This window comes from Nicotiana tomentosiformis, chromosome 4, assembly GCF_000390325.3.
Source record: "Nicotiana tomentosiformis chromosome 4, ASM39032v3, whole genome shotgun sequence".
NCBI lineage: Eukaryota > Viridiplantae > Streptophyta > Magnoliopsida > Solanales > Solanaceae > Nicotiana > Nicotiana tomentosiformis.
The window spans coordinates 123,075,944-123,093,929 of NC_090815.1; the positions used below are offsets into that span (position 1 = coordinate 123,075,944).

The following is a 17,986-nucleotide window of genomic DNA, read 5'->3' on the forward strand; positions in this document are numbered from 1 at the left end:
CGAGGGCTCAACTTGCCCTTCTTCCCGAACCTCAATACACCCTTCATGGGTGAAATCTTGAGCAGAGCCTTCTCCCCAACCATGTAAACGACATCGCGAACCTTCCTGTCGGCATAACTCTTCTGTCTAGACTATGCCGTGCGAAGCCGTTCCTGAATCACTTTTACCTTCTCTAAAGCATCCTGAACCAAGTCAGTACCCAATAGTCTAGCCTCACCCGGCTTAAATCAACCCACCAGAGAACGGCACCGTCTTCCATACAAAGCCTCATACGGAGCCATCTAAATACTCGACTGGTAGCTGTTATTGTAAGCAAACTCCGCGAGTGGCAGAAATTGATCCCAAGAACCCCCAAAATCAATGACACAAGTGCGTAGCATATCCTTTAATATATGAATAGTGTGCTCGGACTGTCCGTTCGTCTGAGGGTGAAATGTTATACTCAACTGAACCTGGGTGTCCAATTCTCTACACTGCTCTCCAAAACTGTGATGTAAACTGCGTGCCCCTATCTGAAATGATGGACACTGGCACACCGTGTAGGCGAACAATCTCGCTAATATAAATCCCAGCCAATCGCTCCGGAGAATAATTAGTACCAACTAAAATAAAATGTGCAGATTTGGTCAACTGATCTACTATCACCCAAACAACATCAAACTTTCTCAAAGTCCGTGGGAGCCCAACTACGAAGTCTATGGTAATACGCTCCCACTTCCACTCCGGAATTTCAAGTTTCTGAAGTAATCCGCCCGGTCTCTGATGCTCATATTTTACCTGTTGACAATTTAAACACCGAGCTACAAATCCAACTATCTCTTTCTTCATTCGCCTCCACCAATAGTGATGCCTCAAATCCTGATACATCTTTGCGGTACCTGAATAAATAGAGTACAGCGAACTGTGAGCTTCCTAGAGAATCAGCTCATGCAAACCATCTACATTAGGCACACATAGCCTGACCTGCATCCGTAATACACCGTCATCTCCAATAGTGACTTCTTTGGCATTACCATGCTGCACTGTGTCCTTAAGGACAAGCAGATATGGATCATCATATTAGCGCTCTCCGATGCGATCATATAAAGAAGACCGAGAAACCGCACAAGTCAAAACTCGATTTGGCTCGGAAATATCCAGTCTAACAAATTGGTTGGCTAAGGCCTGAACATCCAAGGCTAAAGGCCTCTCTGCTACCGGTAAGTATGTTAGCTGCCCAGACTCTCCGCCTTACGACTCAAGGTATCGGCCACTACATTGGCCTTTCCGGGATGATAGAGAATGGTGATATCATAATCCTTAAGCAACTCTAATCACCTTCGCTGCCGCAAATTAAGATCCTTCTTTTTAAACAAATGTTGTAGACTCCGATGATCGGTATATACCTCATACTGGACACTGTATAAGTAATGCCGCCAAATTTTCATGGCATGAACAATATCTGCTAACTCAAGATCGTGGACGGGATAATTCTTCTCATACACCTTTAACTGTCTGGACGCATAGGCAATCACCCTACCGTCTTACATCAGCACTGCGCTGAGACCAATACGCTATGCGTCACAATATACAGTATAAGACTCTGAACCTGTAGGTAACACCAATACTATAGTTGTAGTCAAAGATATTTTGAGCTTCTGAAAGCTCTCTTCACACTCATCTGACCATCTGAACGGAGCACCTTTTCTGAGTCAATTTAGTCATAGGCAATGCAATAGACAAGAAACCCTCCACGAAGCGACGATAATAACTGGCCAAGCCGAGAAAACTCCGAATCTCAGTAACTGAAGATGGCCTGGGCCAATTCTGAATTGCCTCTGTTTTCTTCGGATCCACCTTAATTCCTTCACTGGACACTATATGTCCCAAGAATTCCACCGAACTAAGCCAAAACTCACACTTAGAGAATTTGGCATAAAGTCTCTCCTCTCTCAGCCTCTGTAATACAATACCCAAGTGTTGTGCATGCTCCTCCTAGCTACGTGAGTACACCAGAATATCATCAATAAATACCACTACAAATAAATTAAGATATGGCTGGAATACACTATTCATCAAATGCATAAATGTTGTTGGGGCATTGGTTAGCCCAAAAGACATCACAAGAAATTCATAGTGGCCATAACGAGTTCTGAATGTCGTCTTTAGAATATCCGAATCCCGAATTTTCAACTAGTGATACCGAGATCTCAAATCAATTTTGGAGAACACCCTCGCTCTATGAAGCTGGTCAAATAAGTCATCAATACATGGCAAGGGATATTTATTCTTAATTGTAACTTTGTTCAGCTGCCTATAATCAATGCACATCCGCATAGTACCATCATTCTTTTTTCACAAACAGAACCGGTGCACCCAAGGTGACACACTAGGCCTAATAAACCCTTTTTCAAGGAGTTTCCAAAGTTGCTCTTTTAATTCTTTTAACTCAGTTGGTGCCATATGATACAGAGGAATAGAAATGGGCTGTGTGCCCTGCACCAAGTCAATACCGAAATCAATATCCCTGTCGGGTGGCATACCCGGCAGGTCTGCAAGAAATACATCCGAAAAGTCTCGCACGACCGGTACTAAATCAATAATAGGAGTATCAGCATCAACATCTCTCACAAAGGCCAAATATGACAAACATCCCTTTCCAACCATACGTTGGGCCTTCAAATAAAAAATTACCCTGCTAGGAACAAAATCTAGAGAACCTCTCCATTCAACCTTTGGCAACCCCGACATTGTCAATGTCACGGTTTTTGCGTGACAGTCCAGAATAGCATGACATGGAGACAACTAATCCATACCCAGGATTACATCGAAATCAACCATACCGAGTAATAAAAGATCAACTCTAGTCTCCAGTTCCCCAATAGTTACCACACAAGACCGATACATATGGTCCACAGTAATAATAGTGCCCACCACTGTAGACACACAAACAGGTGAAACTAAGGACTCACAGGGCATGTCCAGATAATGAACAAAATATGATGATATATATGAATAAGTAAATCCAGGGTCAAATAATACAGAAGCCTCCATGTGGAACACTGAGATAATACATGTGATCACTGCATCTGAAGCAATAGCATCTAGCCTGGCAGGAAAATCATAGAATCGGGCCTGACCGCCACCTGACCGGCCTCCCCCTCTTGGGCGACCCCTAGCTGCCTGACCCCCACCCCGAGCTAGCTGGGCGAGTGGTGTAACTGCTGGTGCTGATGCCGTCGGCGAGAACTCTGTTGTAGAGCCCCACTCAACAGCCTAGGATAATCTCTCTTGAAATGACTCAATTCTCCGCACTCAAAACAACCCCTCCTCTGACGGAACTGCTGCTCCTGATAACCCAAAGAATTATCTGTAGAAGCCTGAGCGGACAAGGCATGATGAGAACTCTACGCTGGTAGTGCACTAAATGAAGATTGGCCTGAGTGAGCACTGTAAGAACCATGGCTAGCTGATGTACCACGATGAGTTGGACGACCCGTATGAGCATGTCTGTAAAAACGACCCCTACAGCGGTAAAACTGACCCCCTGAATGAACACCGCTGAAATCACCTAAACCACGAGGCCTCTTAGCCTCCCTCTCAACCCGTTCATGGTTGCGAACCATCTCAATCTGACGAGAAATGTCAACAACCTCGTCGAAAGTAGCACCAGACACCCTCTCTCTAGTCATGAGTAATCGTAGCTGAAAAGTGAGGCCATATATAAACCTCATGATCCTTTCTCTGTCTGTAGGAATCAACCAGATAGCATGACGGGCCAATTCTGAAAATCTCATCTCATACTATGTCACGGACATATCACCCTGACGAAGCTGCTCGAACTGCATGCGCAGCTCCTCTATGCGGGACTGAGGCACGAACTTCTCCAGGAATAGACTAGAGAACTGCTTCCAGGTAAGGGGTGCTGTACCGACCGGCCTACACCTCTCATAAGCCTCCCACCATCTGAAGGCAGCTCCAAAAAGCTGAAAAGTAGTGAACGAGACCCCACTGGTCTTTAGAATACCTATTGTCTGAAGCATCCGTTGACACTTATCCAGAAAACCCTGAGCATCCTCTGACTCAGCACCACTAAATGGTAGAGGTCGAAGCCTCTCAAATCTCTCAAGTCTCATCTACTTATCATCTGCCATAACAGGAACTATCGGGGCCTGAGCAGCTATAACCGGCTGGGCTGGTGGTGCCCCCGGTAAATGAAGTCCCTGTACTACCTGGTCTAGGGTACGAGGAATAGGGGTATGAGTACCTCCCCCGGCCTGAGAAGTGGCAGGTGCAGCCTGAGCCGAAACCACCTGAGCAAGACCAGTGCAAACTGTCAATATCTGGGCCAAAGTCTCCTGAAGGCCTAGAATCTCAATAGGCACAGCTGGTGCCTGAGTTGATCCTGTCGGCTCAGCTATATCTGGAATCTGCTCCTGACCTGAAGCAACTGGTGGTACTACAGGTGCGGGTCCAACTGTGGTACAAGCTACACCTCTACCTTGGCCCCGACCTCTACCACGGCCCCGGCCTCTCGCGGTCCTAACTGGTGGCACTGGTGGCTGACCATCTGATCTGGTAGTACGTGTCCTCACCATCTGTGAGAGAATAGAATAAAAAAAATTTAGTTTCCGGAATCAACAAATTCGCACGACAGAATACAAGAAAGTAAAATTTTCCTAAGGGTTCTGCAGCCTCTCGAAGATAAGTACAGACGTCTCTGTACCGATCAGCAAGACTCTACTAAATATGCTCATAACTCATGAGACCTATGTAACCTAGGCTCTGAGACCAACTTGTCACGACCCAAAATCCCAATCTATCGTGATGGCGCCTATCTCGATACTAGGCAAGCCGATAATATCAATAAACCACAATTTCTTTTAAGTTTGAAGATATAATATTTAAATACAATACAAAATTCCACAAATACTAATACGAACACTCCCCAAAACCTGGTGTCACTGAGTACATGAGCATCTAATATGAATACAAGTCTGGAAAATATGGTCCATAACAGTCTGAGACCAAATACTATAATTTAGGAGATAGGGAAGGAGAGGCAAGGTCTGTGAAACACGACAGCTACCTCAGAATCTCTGAAAAATCAACTGTGCGAAAGAATCAACACCCTCTATGTCCAGAGGCACCTGGATCTGCACACGAAGTACAGGGTGTAGTATTAGTACAACCAACTCAGCAAGTAACAATAATAACAAAGGAACTGAAGATAGTGACGAGCTACATAGTTATAGTTTATTTTCAGTAATTCTAGCAAAGAATAGACATGCTTTCAAGTCCAGCAGTTTAAGTCAAATTAATTTTTATACAGTTCATGTTCATGTAATCCGGATATAGAATCTTTCAGAGAATTGCACAATAATGACAGATAGCAACTAAATGCAACAACAAATAAAAAGCAAGTACAGCCTCTCAGGTAACAGTCACTAAACTCGTCATAACAACTTAACCACTCGGCTCTCAGCCCTCAGCACTCACACTCAACGGGTACCCATGCTCACTGGGGGTGTACAGACTCCGGAGGGGCTTCTACAGCCCAAGCGCCATAATCCGCACGGACAACTCACGTGCTGCACAGATAACTCACGTGTTATAATATCCTGCACGGACAACTCACGTGCCATATATCCTTACCTCACCGACAGGCCCTCGGCCTTACTCAGTCCTCAATCCCTATACTGAGGTATGATGCACAAGTAAAATCATGACTGAGTACAAGACAGTAATTAGCAAATAATTTAATAAGTACACGACCTCTGTGGGTCCCAACAGTACTATCACATAGCCTAAGCATGATTTTTAACATGATTTACCGTCAAATTTCTTCAACACAAAAAGAGCATATAGCTAACAACAAGTTATTAAACTTTACAGTTTCACGGGACGGACCAAGTCACAATTCCTTCGGTGCACGCCCACACGCCTGTCACCTAGCATATGCGTCACCTCTGAAATAATCACATGACACAAAAATCCGGGGTTTCATACCCTCAGGACCAGATTTATAACTGTTACTTACCTCAATCCGAGCAATTTTTTATTCCAATAAGCCTTTGCCTCGCGAATTGGCCTCCAAACGCCTCAAATCTAGCCATAAATAATTCGATTCAGTCAATAAAATTTATTGGAATTAACTCCATAAGAAAATACTAATTTTTCATAAAACCTTGAAATTTAGCTTAAAAATCGCCCGTGGGGCCCACGTCTCGGAACCCGACAAAAAGTAACAAAATCTGAAAGCCCATTCAACCATGAGTCTACCCATACTAATTTAACCAAAATCCGACCCTCAAATCTACAAATCTTATTTCCAAATTTCTAAGTTCAAATCTCCGATTTACACCTCAAAATCATATAATCTAGTCGGATTATTCGATGATAATTTAATATTATGGAGTAGAAATGATCACAAGGGACTTACTTCAAGTTTTTCTTGAAAATCTATCAAAAATCGCCTCTCCTCAAGCTCCAATTTATCAAAAATGGTGAATGGGACGAAGTCCCCTGCTTTATAATTCTGCCCAGACAGTCCTCGATCCTGCCTTGATCCTGGGCCTTCGATCGTGTTCCTCGATGCTGGGCCTCGATCCTGGGCCTCAATTCTGACCCTCGATCCTGGCCCTCGATTATGGTCCTCGACCCTGGCCTTCGATCCTGCCTTAGATCGTGGCTTTGATCCTGGCCCTCGATCATGGCCCTCGACCCTGCCTTCGATCGTGGCTTCGATCCTGGGCTCGATCATGGCCCTTAACCCTGCCTTCGATCGTGGCTTCGATCCTGGGCTCGATCATGGCCCTATTCTGGACACGATTCAGGGCTCGATTCTGGGAGATTCTGGGCTCGATTTTTGGGCTCAATTCTGGGAGAAGGAACTTGCAGCAGAAGGAAATTGCAGCAGCTATTTTAGTCCACTTTTTGATCCGTTAACCATCCGAAACTCACCCGAGGCCCTCGGGACCTCAACCAAATATACCAACAAGTCCTAAAACATCATACGAACTTAGTCGAGTCTTCAAATCACATCCAACAACACTAAAAACACGAATCACACATAGATTCAAGCCTAATGAACTTTGAAACTTTTTATTTCTACAAACAACGCCGAAACCTATCAAATCACGTCCTTTTGACCTCAAATTTTGAACACAAGTCATAAATGACATAACAGACCTATGAAAATTTTCAGAATCGTATTTTGACCCCGATATCAAAAATTCAACCCCTCGGTCAAACTTCCCAAAAATTCAACTTTCGGCATTTCAAGCCAAATTCCACTACGGACTTCCAAATAATTTTCCGAACATGCTTCTAAATCCAAATTCACCATACGGAGCTATTAGAATCATCAAAATTTAAATCCGAGGTCGTTTACATACAAATTCATATCCGGACAACTTTTCTAACTTAAAATTTTTAATTATGAGACTAAGTGTCTCATTTCACTTCGAATTCCTTCCGGACCCGAACCAACTAACCCGATAAGCCATAAATCAATTGTAAGGCATAAATTGAGCAGTAAATGGGGGAACAGGGTTATAATATTCAAAACGACCGACCGAGTCATTACATTAATCCACGTGTCAAGATTCCATTGGCGCGTGACATTACACTTACTTGTAAAGAGTGGTGAAATACAAAAGTGGTGTGTAATAGATACACTTTTGAAAGGTTAAGTGTCTAAAAATATTTTCGTGGTCAACAAATGTATAACAAAGATTTTGGGTACAAGTCTAGGTGGCATTTTATGTACGGATAAGGGTCTGATTTGCCCCTCTACTATCATAAATATGCCTTATTTACCTTCCGTTTAAGTTTTTTATCAAAAATATCCCTACAGTTATACATTAGGTTCATATTTAACCCTTACACGTTAAAACGAGTTACATTTGCCCTTCGCTATACTTTAGGATCATATTTACCCCTCTACTATTCAAAAAGGATTACATTTGCCCTTCATTATACTTTCTTGACATATTTATCCTTACAATTATACTTTAGGATCATATTTACCCCCCATCTGTTAGATCGCCATGTCCCACCTTTGTTTTCCTACATGGCGCCTATGTGAATTTCTTTTTCTTCCAATTTAAATATGATCACCTATTTAAGATAATTTAATCTACCCACCCAATTTAAATAAGACTTCATTAACTCCATTGTTGTGCAACTTCTCGTAATTTACTTTGGTTACTGCAATAATTGTGAGCTGTATTAGATTAGTGATTTTGAGTTCAAAGTTATTATTTGCCAATATGTTGTCGCTGCTATAACTATTGTATTTCGCACAATCTTCGTAAATGTCGTATCAGAAAATTACTTTTCGTGGATCAATCATGGTCAATTGACCCAGTTTAAACTTTACAGAGTTGTATCTCTACAAACACTTCAAAATATCATTGAGTGATTCATGTCTCCTAACTCCTAAGTATTAAAGGGAAATAAATTAACATAGACAAAGGTGAAATAATTAAATAAATCAATTAGAGATAACACTATAGTTTCGTTCATTCACTGTCCAAAATTTTCTCGCTCTCCGAAAAATATGGAGCTGGCCCGGAGAAGAGAGATGGACGAGTGGGGGGGATGAATTGGAGGGGGAGGGATTGGAAATTATGATTTCCATTTATTTTAGTTGTGTGTCTTATTTAAATTGGGGGAGCGGATTAAATTATCTTAAATAGGTGACCATCTTTAAATTGGAAAAAAAAGAAATCCACATATGCGCCATGTAGGAAAACAAAGGCGGAACATGGCGATCTATCGGATGAGGGGCAAATATGATCCTAAAGTATAATTGTAAGGATAAATATGTCAAAAAAGTATAATGAAGGGCAAATGTAATCATTTTTGAAGAGTAGAGGGGTAAATACGATCTTAAAGTATAACGAAGGGCAAATGTAACTCGTTTTAACGTGTAATGGATAAATATGAACCTAATGTATAACTGTAGGGATATTTTTAATAAAAAACTTAAATAGAGGATAAATAAGACTTATTTATGATAGCAGAGGGACAAATCGACTCTTATCCGTTTTATGTATTCTAATTTCTACCTCAATTGGAGGGCCAATATGTAATTTTGTGTGGGATACATTTATGAAAAGTTGGACCGAAAAAATGTACTAAACGGATTCGGAGTGATTCTGTGATATGATAAGCAAGATTATACAATTCTAAACTTAACTTTTGCCTCACTAAAAGAGGAAAAGAGTACTCTAATTACTTTATTTTAATCCTTTATTACTAATGAATGCCCCCACATTATTAGTAAGAGACCCCACCTTTAATTTTGCTTTGCGTGTTCTTTGAGAACAAGGATGTCAAATTAAGATCTGTTGCATCTTGGGGCACACACCTTAGATCCTAACCAATATTTTCACCAGTATTTGCTCACACATTAATCTAATCCAAATCCTGATTACAACCGTCAGATAAGAAGTTTCACTATCTTGATTAAAATCTACGGTCTAAATTCAAGCCTTCTTATCTCCGTAGACCAGCTGATGATAACAGTAAAGTAGAATACCATCATTGCCTACAATGGTCGGTAGGTCACAGCGGACTGGCGGGCCCTACTTATTGTACACGTGTTATAAGCACAAAATTCTTATCCTTTCAGCTGTGCCACGTGTCGAGAAATTCCACTATTGTTGATTAGTACTTAGTACCACTAATTAAATACTCCAATTATATTAAAGCTTTTGAGATTACTTAACTGGGGAAGCTGCTGACGACTGAGGAAAAGTTGCGGTTTAAAATCGGTTACAGGCTTACAGCTGGCAGTCGTCAGTGCAACACGTTCACAAAATGTCGAAGCTTTCTCTCTCCTCCTTCTCTCCTCCTCCGTTGACGTCGTCTTCTTCCATCTCGCAGCAGCGACGGAGCTGCTTCCGTCGTTCATTCAGAGTCGGCGCGTGTGTTTCACTTTCTTCGGTTTCCGTTTCGTGTTCGAAGCAGCCGAAAGTTGTTGTCACCAGAGAACGCGGCAAGAACGGCAAGCTCATGAATTCTCTGGTACTCAATAAGAATTTCAACATTCCGGTTATATGCTTTTTTTTCCTTTTCAGTTTAAATTTGGTTCTCATGAATAATGTTGAAGTTCTAGGGTTTCTGTGGTTGTTTCGTGGTGGTTCAGTGCTAGTGATTGTTGCGAGATATAATTTTTTTGCGTAGGCTATGTTTTGGTATGTTTTCGGTAGCTACATTGGGATAAAGGAAGTGACACATTAGATGTTTGATCAAATGCTTAAACAAATTAAACTGCTTAGCTGCTGATCACTTGCATTTCTAGGATGAGTACGATAGAGTGGAGAAAGGAAACAGTGAACTGCGAATAAGCCTGTCGAAAAGAAAAAAACTGCAAATTAGTCTAAAAATCAAGAGGAGTTTGGTTTAGCGGTTCCATGAGGGACTAGGCATAGCTTAGAAGAGAGTGTGTTCATAAACTTGATTCAACAAAGTCATCGGAAGGATGTGGTGAAGAGAATAGAATCATGTGCAGAGCTTTTTTCTGTTTCTCGCGTTCTGGATTTACAATTTGGTGTGTTTGGTATGAAGGAAATATTGTTCAAAAGAATTTGAAGAATAAGTCATTTTCTGGTGTTTTCTTGCCAGAATGAGGCGTAATTTCAGCTCTTAACTTCATATCAATGCTTCAATATTACTTAGACATTATTATCAATCTTTAATACTCGGAAATTTCATAAAGCATTATCCAATTTGATAGCACTATTATCAATCTTTACGAATATTTTTTGCAGAAGATATTTTCCACTCTACCAAACACCGCAAAGTATTTTCCAGAAAATGACTGTATTTTTTGGAAAATGTTTTTCTGTCATACCAAACACACATGTTCATGAATGGCCTGCAATACCTTTTTGTTTGCTTTCTATTTGGGGAAAAGAAAAGGCAAATGAGTGATAGAAATTTCAAAAGAATTTCTCAAATCACGTGGTTATCTCCTCGTGAATAGATAGATATGATTTAAATGAAGTAGAAAAACAATGTATCCATAAAAAGCATTTAAGAAATCGTCATGAGCGAGAGAAGGTGGGGCAAACAACTTTTTAATCCGACCAAATTTCTAACACCAAAGATCGTGGTGATCTAGACTTGATAAATGTGGGGCAAACGACTTTTTAGCATGGATGTCTCTCTAGGAAGTAGTAAATGTAGTATCTTCAATAATTATGTTTTCCCTCCTCTCTTGGTTACAGGCCAGACATGGAATTGATTGTCTTGAGCTTCCTCTCATTCAGCACATGCATTTACCTGATCTAGGCAGGCTCACTTCTGTATTAAGTGGTAGGTTTCTTGCTATCTGTGCATTGGCTTGAAAATCTTTGTTCATATTTACTTGCCCAAGATTAAGCGTTGAGCATCGGTGTAATTTATTTTTCTATGGAATTTTCCATTTCCCTTCATTGCCCAAATTGTAGCTATTTTCTACTATTGGCTTTGATTTGTTTTAGAAAATATTCTATCTACAGGAAATCTGTTTTGAAGGTTAGATTGGTGCTCTAGAAGTCTGAAATTATAATTTTAAACAGGGTAAATTGATGTTCTTTTCTTAGAATATAAATTTTCTCGAGCTCTCAGGGTCAAATGACACTTCTTAGGATCCTGCATGATTATCCTTTATTGAATGTGCAAAACCGAAACTTTCTAAGCACTAATATTTCTTTTTTATGGATTGTGGCGGGTTTGGGTTTGTGGGTGTGGGGGGGGGGGGGGCACAACACCCCTTTTCTGGTCTTCCTCTTGATGATGTTGGCTTCAAATGAGACTTGACTTGGGCAATGTTTTGAGATGACATTTTTGGAATAACAACATATTACGTCTTCAGACACAAAATTAAGTGAAGCCATTGCTTTAAGATATTACCATAGGCTATAGCAATTGTAAACAGACAAGCTAAGTTGCACTTCCATTACTTTATTGTTATTGCTATTGCTGTTATAAGTACTAATCAAACTTCCATTGCTATATTATCCAAGGCTATAGATATTGTACACTTAAGATTAGGCCCATTTGGTACTTCCATGAATTACTTTATTATTATTTCCATTGCTGAAACTAGTACTACCGTTTACTACTTCCTCTCATTTGTGAAATTCACGAATGCAACAAATGAGTATGAACACAAGCTTGAGTGCGATCTTTTGAAAAACAAAAAACAAGCTTGATTGCGGCAGCAGCCACGGTATGCATAGCATGTAACCTACCTTCCCTCCTTGAGACTATATGAAGTTCTAATTTTCAGTTATACCTAGGTTTCTAAAAGTTGGGGTGGGTTTTATTTCCTTCTCATTAACAAGCTATACTCTTAGTTACTAAATAAATTATGCTAGATGATTAATAAGAAGAACATTTATGCTTCAGGAAAAATGACATATTTAGGCTTAATAGAAAAGAAATTTCAATAAACATGAACAACATATAAGACAAGTAAAAAGGAATGTTGCTCTTTAATATCTCTCAAATGGCCCCACAAAATACGTAGAACAATATTTCTCTCACTTGCATGGGTATCTTGCGTGCCTCTGTGCATCCATTATAAATTACTATTGATTGGTGTTCGATTATAATTCATAGCGAACTATATCAGCAAACTCTATGACTGTGAAAGTCCTCATTAAACATATGTCCTCTGGTGTCTTGAGTGGCACTAATGTTCTTTCTCCTTTCTTCTTGTGATAGCAGACGCCGCGTTTGACTGGATTATCATTACTTCACCAGAGGCGGGAAAGGTTTTTCTTGATGCTTGGAAGTAAGGGCTAGGTTGAAATTTTCCATTAAGGAGGGTTAATCTTGTCTTAAGCTCTTCACCTTGTTATGTTGAATAACTAATGTATCCTTTTGACAAGTCTTTAATATCGTTCCTCTGTTGGGGAAAATCTCTGTGAAGTTTGCTTTAAAAGTATAAAAATGTTGAGCAGTATACAAGACCTGATGTTAATTTGAGTCATTTAGTGTTTTGACTTGTCTGTAAAACTAAAGTCATTGAAGGTGTTTGATAATATTGCTGCTTGCTTGTGTAGACAAATTGGGTTTTTTTATTTATTTATTTTGAGCAGCTCTTTTTTGATTATTCTTTCAGAAAGTTTTAGAATCTTATCTACTTGAAGATGTTTCGTTCGACTTCGTAAGCTGAGATGCAAATACTTCCTATATGTTATGGTTGGTTATTCTCATATAAAGTCTTGATTATCCCCTTAATTGATAAGTAGTTTTATGTGACACAGTTTTAGTATGAACCTTCCATCCATTGTGGACATATTCCTTGAAGAAGAATAGAAGCTTGTATAAAAGATTCTCAATAGATTGATTTTCAGCATACACAATTAGCAAAAATCATTAGTGTCCACAGTAATGTGTGTACTTACGTTGTCAGATGAAGTTTTTTGACTAAAAATGGTACAAATATTTAGTTCCCAGAAAAGATGCTTTCCATTACAGTTAATTTCTTGATAGAAGCTTCAAATTCTTTAAGCTGCCTAAATGATCTATATTTGCTTTTGCACTATCTGGTTCCCTCATGTTTCTAATTTGCATTAGAGCTGCTGGGACCCCATCTGTCCGAGTAGGTGTCGTTGGATCTGGTACAGCTAGCATATTCGATGAAGCTGTTCAGTCTTCAAAGCAGTATCTTGATGTGGCATTTACACCATCAAAGGGTATTGAGTCAATTTTTTACTTTTCCTTTGACATTTAAAACATAGCATACGCCACAAACATGTGCGTCGAGGCTGACACTTGTATTTGTCATTTCGTTTAGACCCTTGTATTTGCAGAAAATTTGACTAAATTTAACTGATATTTTCTTTTTCGTCACTGACTGAAAACTTCTTTTTGATTGCATTTTCAGCAACTGGTAAGGTTTTAGCTTCAGAGCTTCCAAAGAATGGGAATGATAAGTGCACTGTTCTCTATCCTGCTTCAGCAAAAGCGGGCACTGACATTGGTGTGCATGATATTGCTCCTTCTCTTTATGTTTCTGTCTCTCCTCATTCTCCCATTCATCCAATTTTTTACAGAAATCTCTTTTTCTGTATGGAACTCTTAGTTTCTATGGAGGTGTCTTTCTATTTTCAACCATTATCCGAAAAAGTTAAAAGAAAAAAATAAGGTAAGGAAAGGAATAACCACAAAAATCATGGCTTCCTTTCCTTTTTACTAGTCGTAATTAGTACAGAGATCAGGATTCATCTGATATCTGCAAGACTGCAACTGTCTCACCTTGATATTTCGTACTTAGTATGGAAATTTTCCTCAGCGTATGAAACTATGTGAAGTAATCTTGAACGACATACGGCTTTTTATTTCAGAGGAAGGACTTTCTGAGCGGGGATTTGAGGTTACTCGGTTGAACACATACACAACGGTACAATATTTCTTTATTGCATTTTGGAGAAAGATTCATTTATACTCACATGAGACTAGTGTGCTTGCAAATTTGGTTAACACATACTTACCCTGAAGAGAGGGTCACTTGTCCTTTTATCCTGATAAATGGTCAAAGTTTTAGCTATCACACTGCCTCTTGGATCCTTAAGTTGATCTAAACTAATTAGACCTCATCTTGTTGCGTATAATGTATGTCATTTCTTGCAGGCACCAGTCAATCAGGTTGATCAATATCTTCTTGAGCTAGCACTCTCTGCTCCTGTTGTTGCTGTAGCATCTCCCTCTGCCATCCGGTAGGACGCTCCAAAATTGTTCGTTCTTGTAGCAAATGTAAACGGATGATCTATTGATGTCTAATATTGGCATAAGCAAGCACTAGGTTCTATAGCTAATGTTTGTAATTCCGCCAATATACTAGAGAATATTATGCATAAATGTTTCTAGATATTATTCATTGAGCCAGGGGACAGAAATGCACCATTATGTTCTTCATCCTTTTCCTTTCTCATTTTTTTTCATTTTGCTGAGTTATGTGACAGGGTATGGACTAATCTTATTCCAGCATCGAGACAGTGGGACAATGCTGTTGCATGTATTGGGGAGACTACAGCTTCTGCAGCTAAAAGACTTGGGTTGAGAAATATATACTATCCAACAAGTCCTGGTCTTGAAGGGTAACTTGTTGATTTAGTATCTTAATGTGTTCTTTTGTTGCATCTTTTCTCCCTTTCTGTTTGTGTCCGTGATTTTATAAGATACGTTGACTCTATCTTGTAAAGCCAATATGACAATTGTTATTTTTAGTGCCCATGTTTGCCCCGTGTAGTTGGTATGATCTTTTTCGCTTGGAAGTAATATTCACTGCCCGTCTCTGCTAGGAATTGGCTGTGGGAAGAGAATAAAGTGTCAATATAAGAATATGTTGCATTCTTTTCTTTTTGGTGACCGAGAAATCCGTCTGGGGCCGATCCTTCGGACCAACCGCAGCCTTCGAAACTCGGTGGATAATGGGCCCGCCCCTCTACCCTTCTCCACTTAAATACCAGGCTTTGCTTTGCATGGTGTGGGGGGCTTGAACCTGTGACCTAAGACACAAATCCACCACCCTTTGCCACTTGAGCTAGGCCCTGGGGGCGCATTCTGTTATGCCTTTTTCTTTCTTCAAAAGATTTCTTAGTGTATATATTTTTTGTCTGTCCCTCCTAACCTGGGTTGTTTTTTATTTGAATTATACAGATCAACCAGTTAGAACCCTGATGGGAACAGCTTCGCAGGAATTCAATTTCCATTAGTATTATACCAAACACTGCATTAGGGCTATCTCTGAGCAATTTTAACCTTACTGTAACCAGCGAATATCGTTTGTTTGACCTTTTCGAAATTATGGAACTCACTTCTTTCAAAAGTTCACCTACAAAACACTTAAAAAGTTCTAAGATCCACCTTTTTATTCCTACCTATTACCACATTTTTCTTGCGTCTTCATGATGGCTCTATATTACGTCACAGTAATTAATTAAAGGGTAATTACTACTACTACATTCTAGGGTTATCATTTTATTAAGTAGCTTTTATTGAAGGGGTACATTTTATTAAGTAGCTTTTTAAGGGCAAGGCGCTGCTGCTATCTAGCCACTTCTTCAGTGCCCCTGATCTTGGCAATCTAAACTCCCGTCTGACTGGAAGGTTTTATGCTGAGTAAATTGGGTGATGTTGTGACTTGGGATTACTACCTCTCCTGCCCATGGGATGGTTAACCCCAATGCCGTTGTTTCCTTCAGTAACTTTTCTTGAACAGGGTGTGCTTGTTTAATGGTGTCACCAGTAAACCCTGTGACAGTGGCAGGTTTTGTTGTCAAGATTGGCAGCTCGTCGGAAAGAATTGTCTAAAATTCTAGTGTTTTATTGAACTTACTTATGAAGTATTAGCCATTCAGTCAAGCGAAACTGCTATCTTCTTTTCTCTTAGGCTGTATGCGGCTCTGCGCCCTTTTTCACAGGATAACACTTCTCTACGAAGTAAGTGTTAAAAGAAAGCTAACTCTGACTACCTGAAGGCTGTTAATTTCTTGCTGATGCTTTTAGGCATGTAGTGAGATATGTAGGAGGAGGCAAGGGACTATATATTGGTTTCCATTTTCCGTTGTGTGTTTGTAAGATTTGCTTAAATTTGATCTACTTTATGCTATGATCACATGGTGCAGGTGGGTGAGTAGCATTCTGGAAGCATTAAGTGTACATGAGCAAGTACAGAAGGTCTAAAGGCCATGTAATGTGGCTTCTGGTAAATTCTTTTTCCAAAGTTCATATTTATTATCACTGGCTATAAATGCATAATAGACCAACAAACAGACATGCAGACATGTTTAAAATGATTAATGTGCACGTCGCTCTGAAATAGTTTATGTGTTACTTACAAAAAATTGTTGTATCTTCAGATGGTGGGCTGAGAGAGCTCTGGTTCCACTCTATGGTCATCTTTGCAATGGCAAAGCTGATTAAAAGCTTTCTATACATGCAGCTTCAACGTGGCGCTGTATTTTGAAATCTTTGAAGTATTTATGTATAGAAGCGCAGAGGGAGGTGTAGGATCTAATTGACACAGCATATGTGGAGACGTTGGGGAGACGAAATTTTTTTTTTTGCGGAGGTATTTACCCACTTGTCTAGCCAACTTTTCTTGTGAGGTAAGGCTGTCTTTTGTGAATAGGATCTTTTTTAATTGTTCCATATGTAGATATCCCTTTAGTTTTCTCTTTTAACATTTTTTTGGCTTGATGTCTGATGTCTTCAGAATTGATTATAAAGCGAGCCCCTCTCGGTTCATACTCCAACCTAAATTTCCTCAAAAGAGAAACATGTTTATCTAACTTTTAGCCATTCCTCGTAATGCACAACGTGTTGATTTTTGTAATCGTTTACTTCAAGTACTCAAATCTTGTGCTCCATTTGTAAGTATCTGCATGGGTAACTCTGGCAGTTTATAATTTTTCATTGTATTATTCTAAGGAATCAACTGAAAAGTAGGGTAACATAACACCTCTATGGAGGGCTCTCTCATCCAAACATCTGCAGAGATTACCATCTTATGCTGTAGATGCCGAGTTCTTTACGGTTCAAACCTAGAGGTGTGTGAGACCGCCTACATCTCGTGATTGCTTTGTAAGTTCGCGTTCCTAGTAGTGTTTGTTCAGTCTGCTTTTTATGGTTTTGCGTGACATGATTTTTTCCATAGTTTAAAAAAGTATATTAAGTTTCCTCACGCCAATAGTTAGATGGTAATTGAGAAAAGTATTGCGGGACTAGGAAGTAAACCAACCAAAATATCCACTTGTTGTTATAAAATATATTTTTTTGGGTCCATTTGTGTTATGTATTATCCTGCATTGAAGACAGGGAGAACTTGCCTTATAATCATGGTGAATGCACGCTCTAATAAATTTAACAGTAGCGTCTTATCACTTTGTACAATACCATGGGCGCTGTTGTGTTCATGGGATATGAGGCTGTCACTGGAGATCTTTCATCTGTATCTCCAATGTAATTGTTTTCTCCACGTGCTCATTGCGTCATTCTT

General features: G+C 39.8%; 1 protein-coding gene across 4 annotated transcripts; it reads left to right on the forward strand.

Moving 5' to 3' along the window:
• The first annotated feature begins 9,707 nt into the window (after positions 1 to 9,707).
• LOC104101896 (uroporphyrinogen-III synthase, chloroplastic) lies at positions 9,708 to 17,475 on the forward strand. 4 transcript variants are annotated; one of them, XR_001970348.3, is made up of 11 exons: positions 9,709 to 10,014; positions 11,220 to 11,307; positions 12,706 to 12,772; positions 13,561 to 13,679; positions 13,871 to 13,966; positions 14,331 to 14,386; positions 14,617 to 14,702; positions 14,949 to 15,083; positions 16,614 to 16,693; positions 16,848 to 17,096; positions 17,390 to 17,475. XR_001970348.3 is itself a non-coding variant. In XM_009609447.4 (10 exons), the coding sequence occupies exons 1-9, from the start codon at positions 9,808 to 9,810 to the stop codon at positions 16,669 to 16,671; spliced, it is 912 nt and encodes a 303-aa protein (XP_009607742.1). In that variant the 5' UTR covers positions 9,708 to 9,807; the 3' UTR covers positions 16,672 to 16,693; positions 16,931 to 17,323. The 4 variants fall into 4 exon arrangements, 2 of the variants coding, with proteins under 2 accessions (XP_009607742.1, XP_009607741.1); XR_687571.4 differs by lacking the exon at positions 17,390 to 17,475 and adding an exon at positions 17,204 to 17,323; XM_009609447.4 differs by lacking the exon at positions 17,390 to 17,475 and having other exon boundaries at positions 9,708 to 10,014; positions 16,931 to 17,323.
• The last annotated feature ends 511 nt before the right edge of the window (positions 17,476 to 17,986 follow it).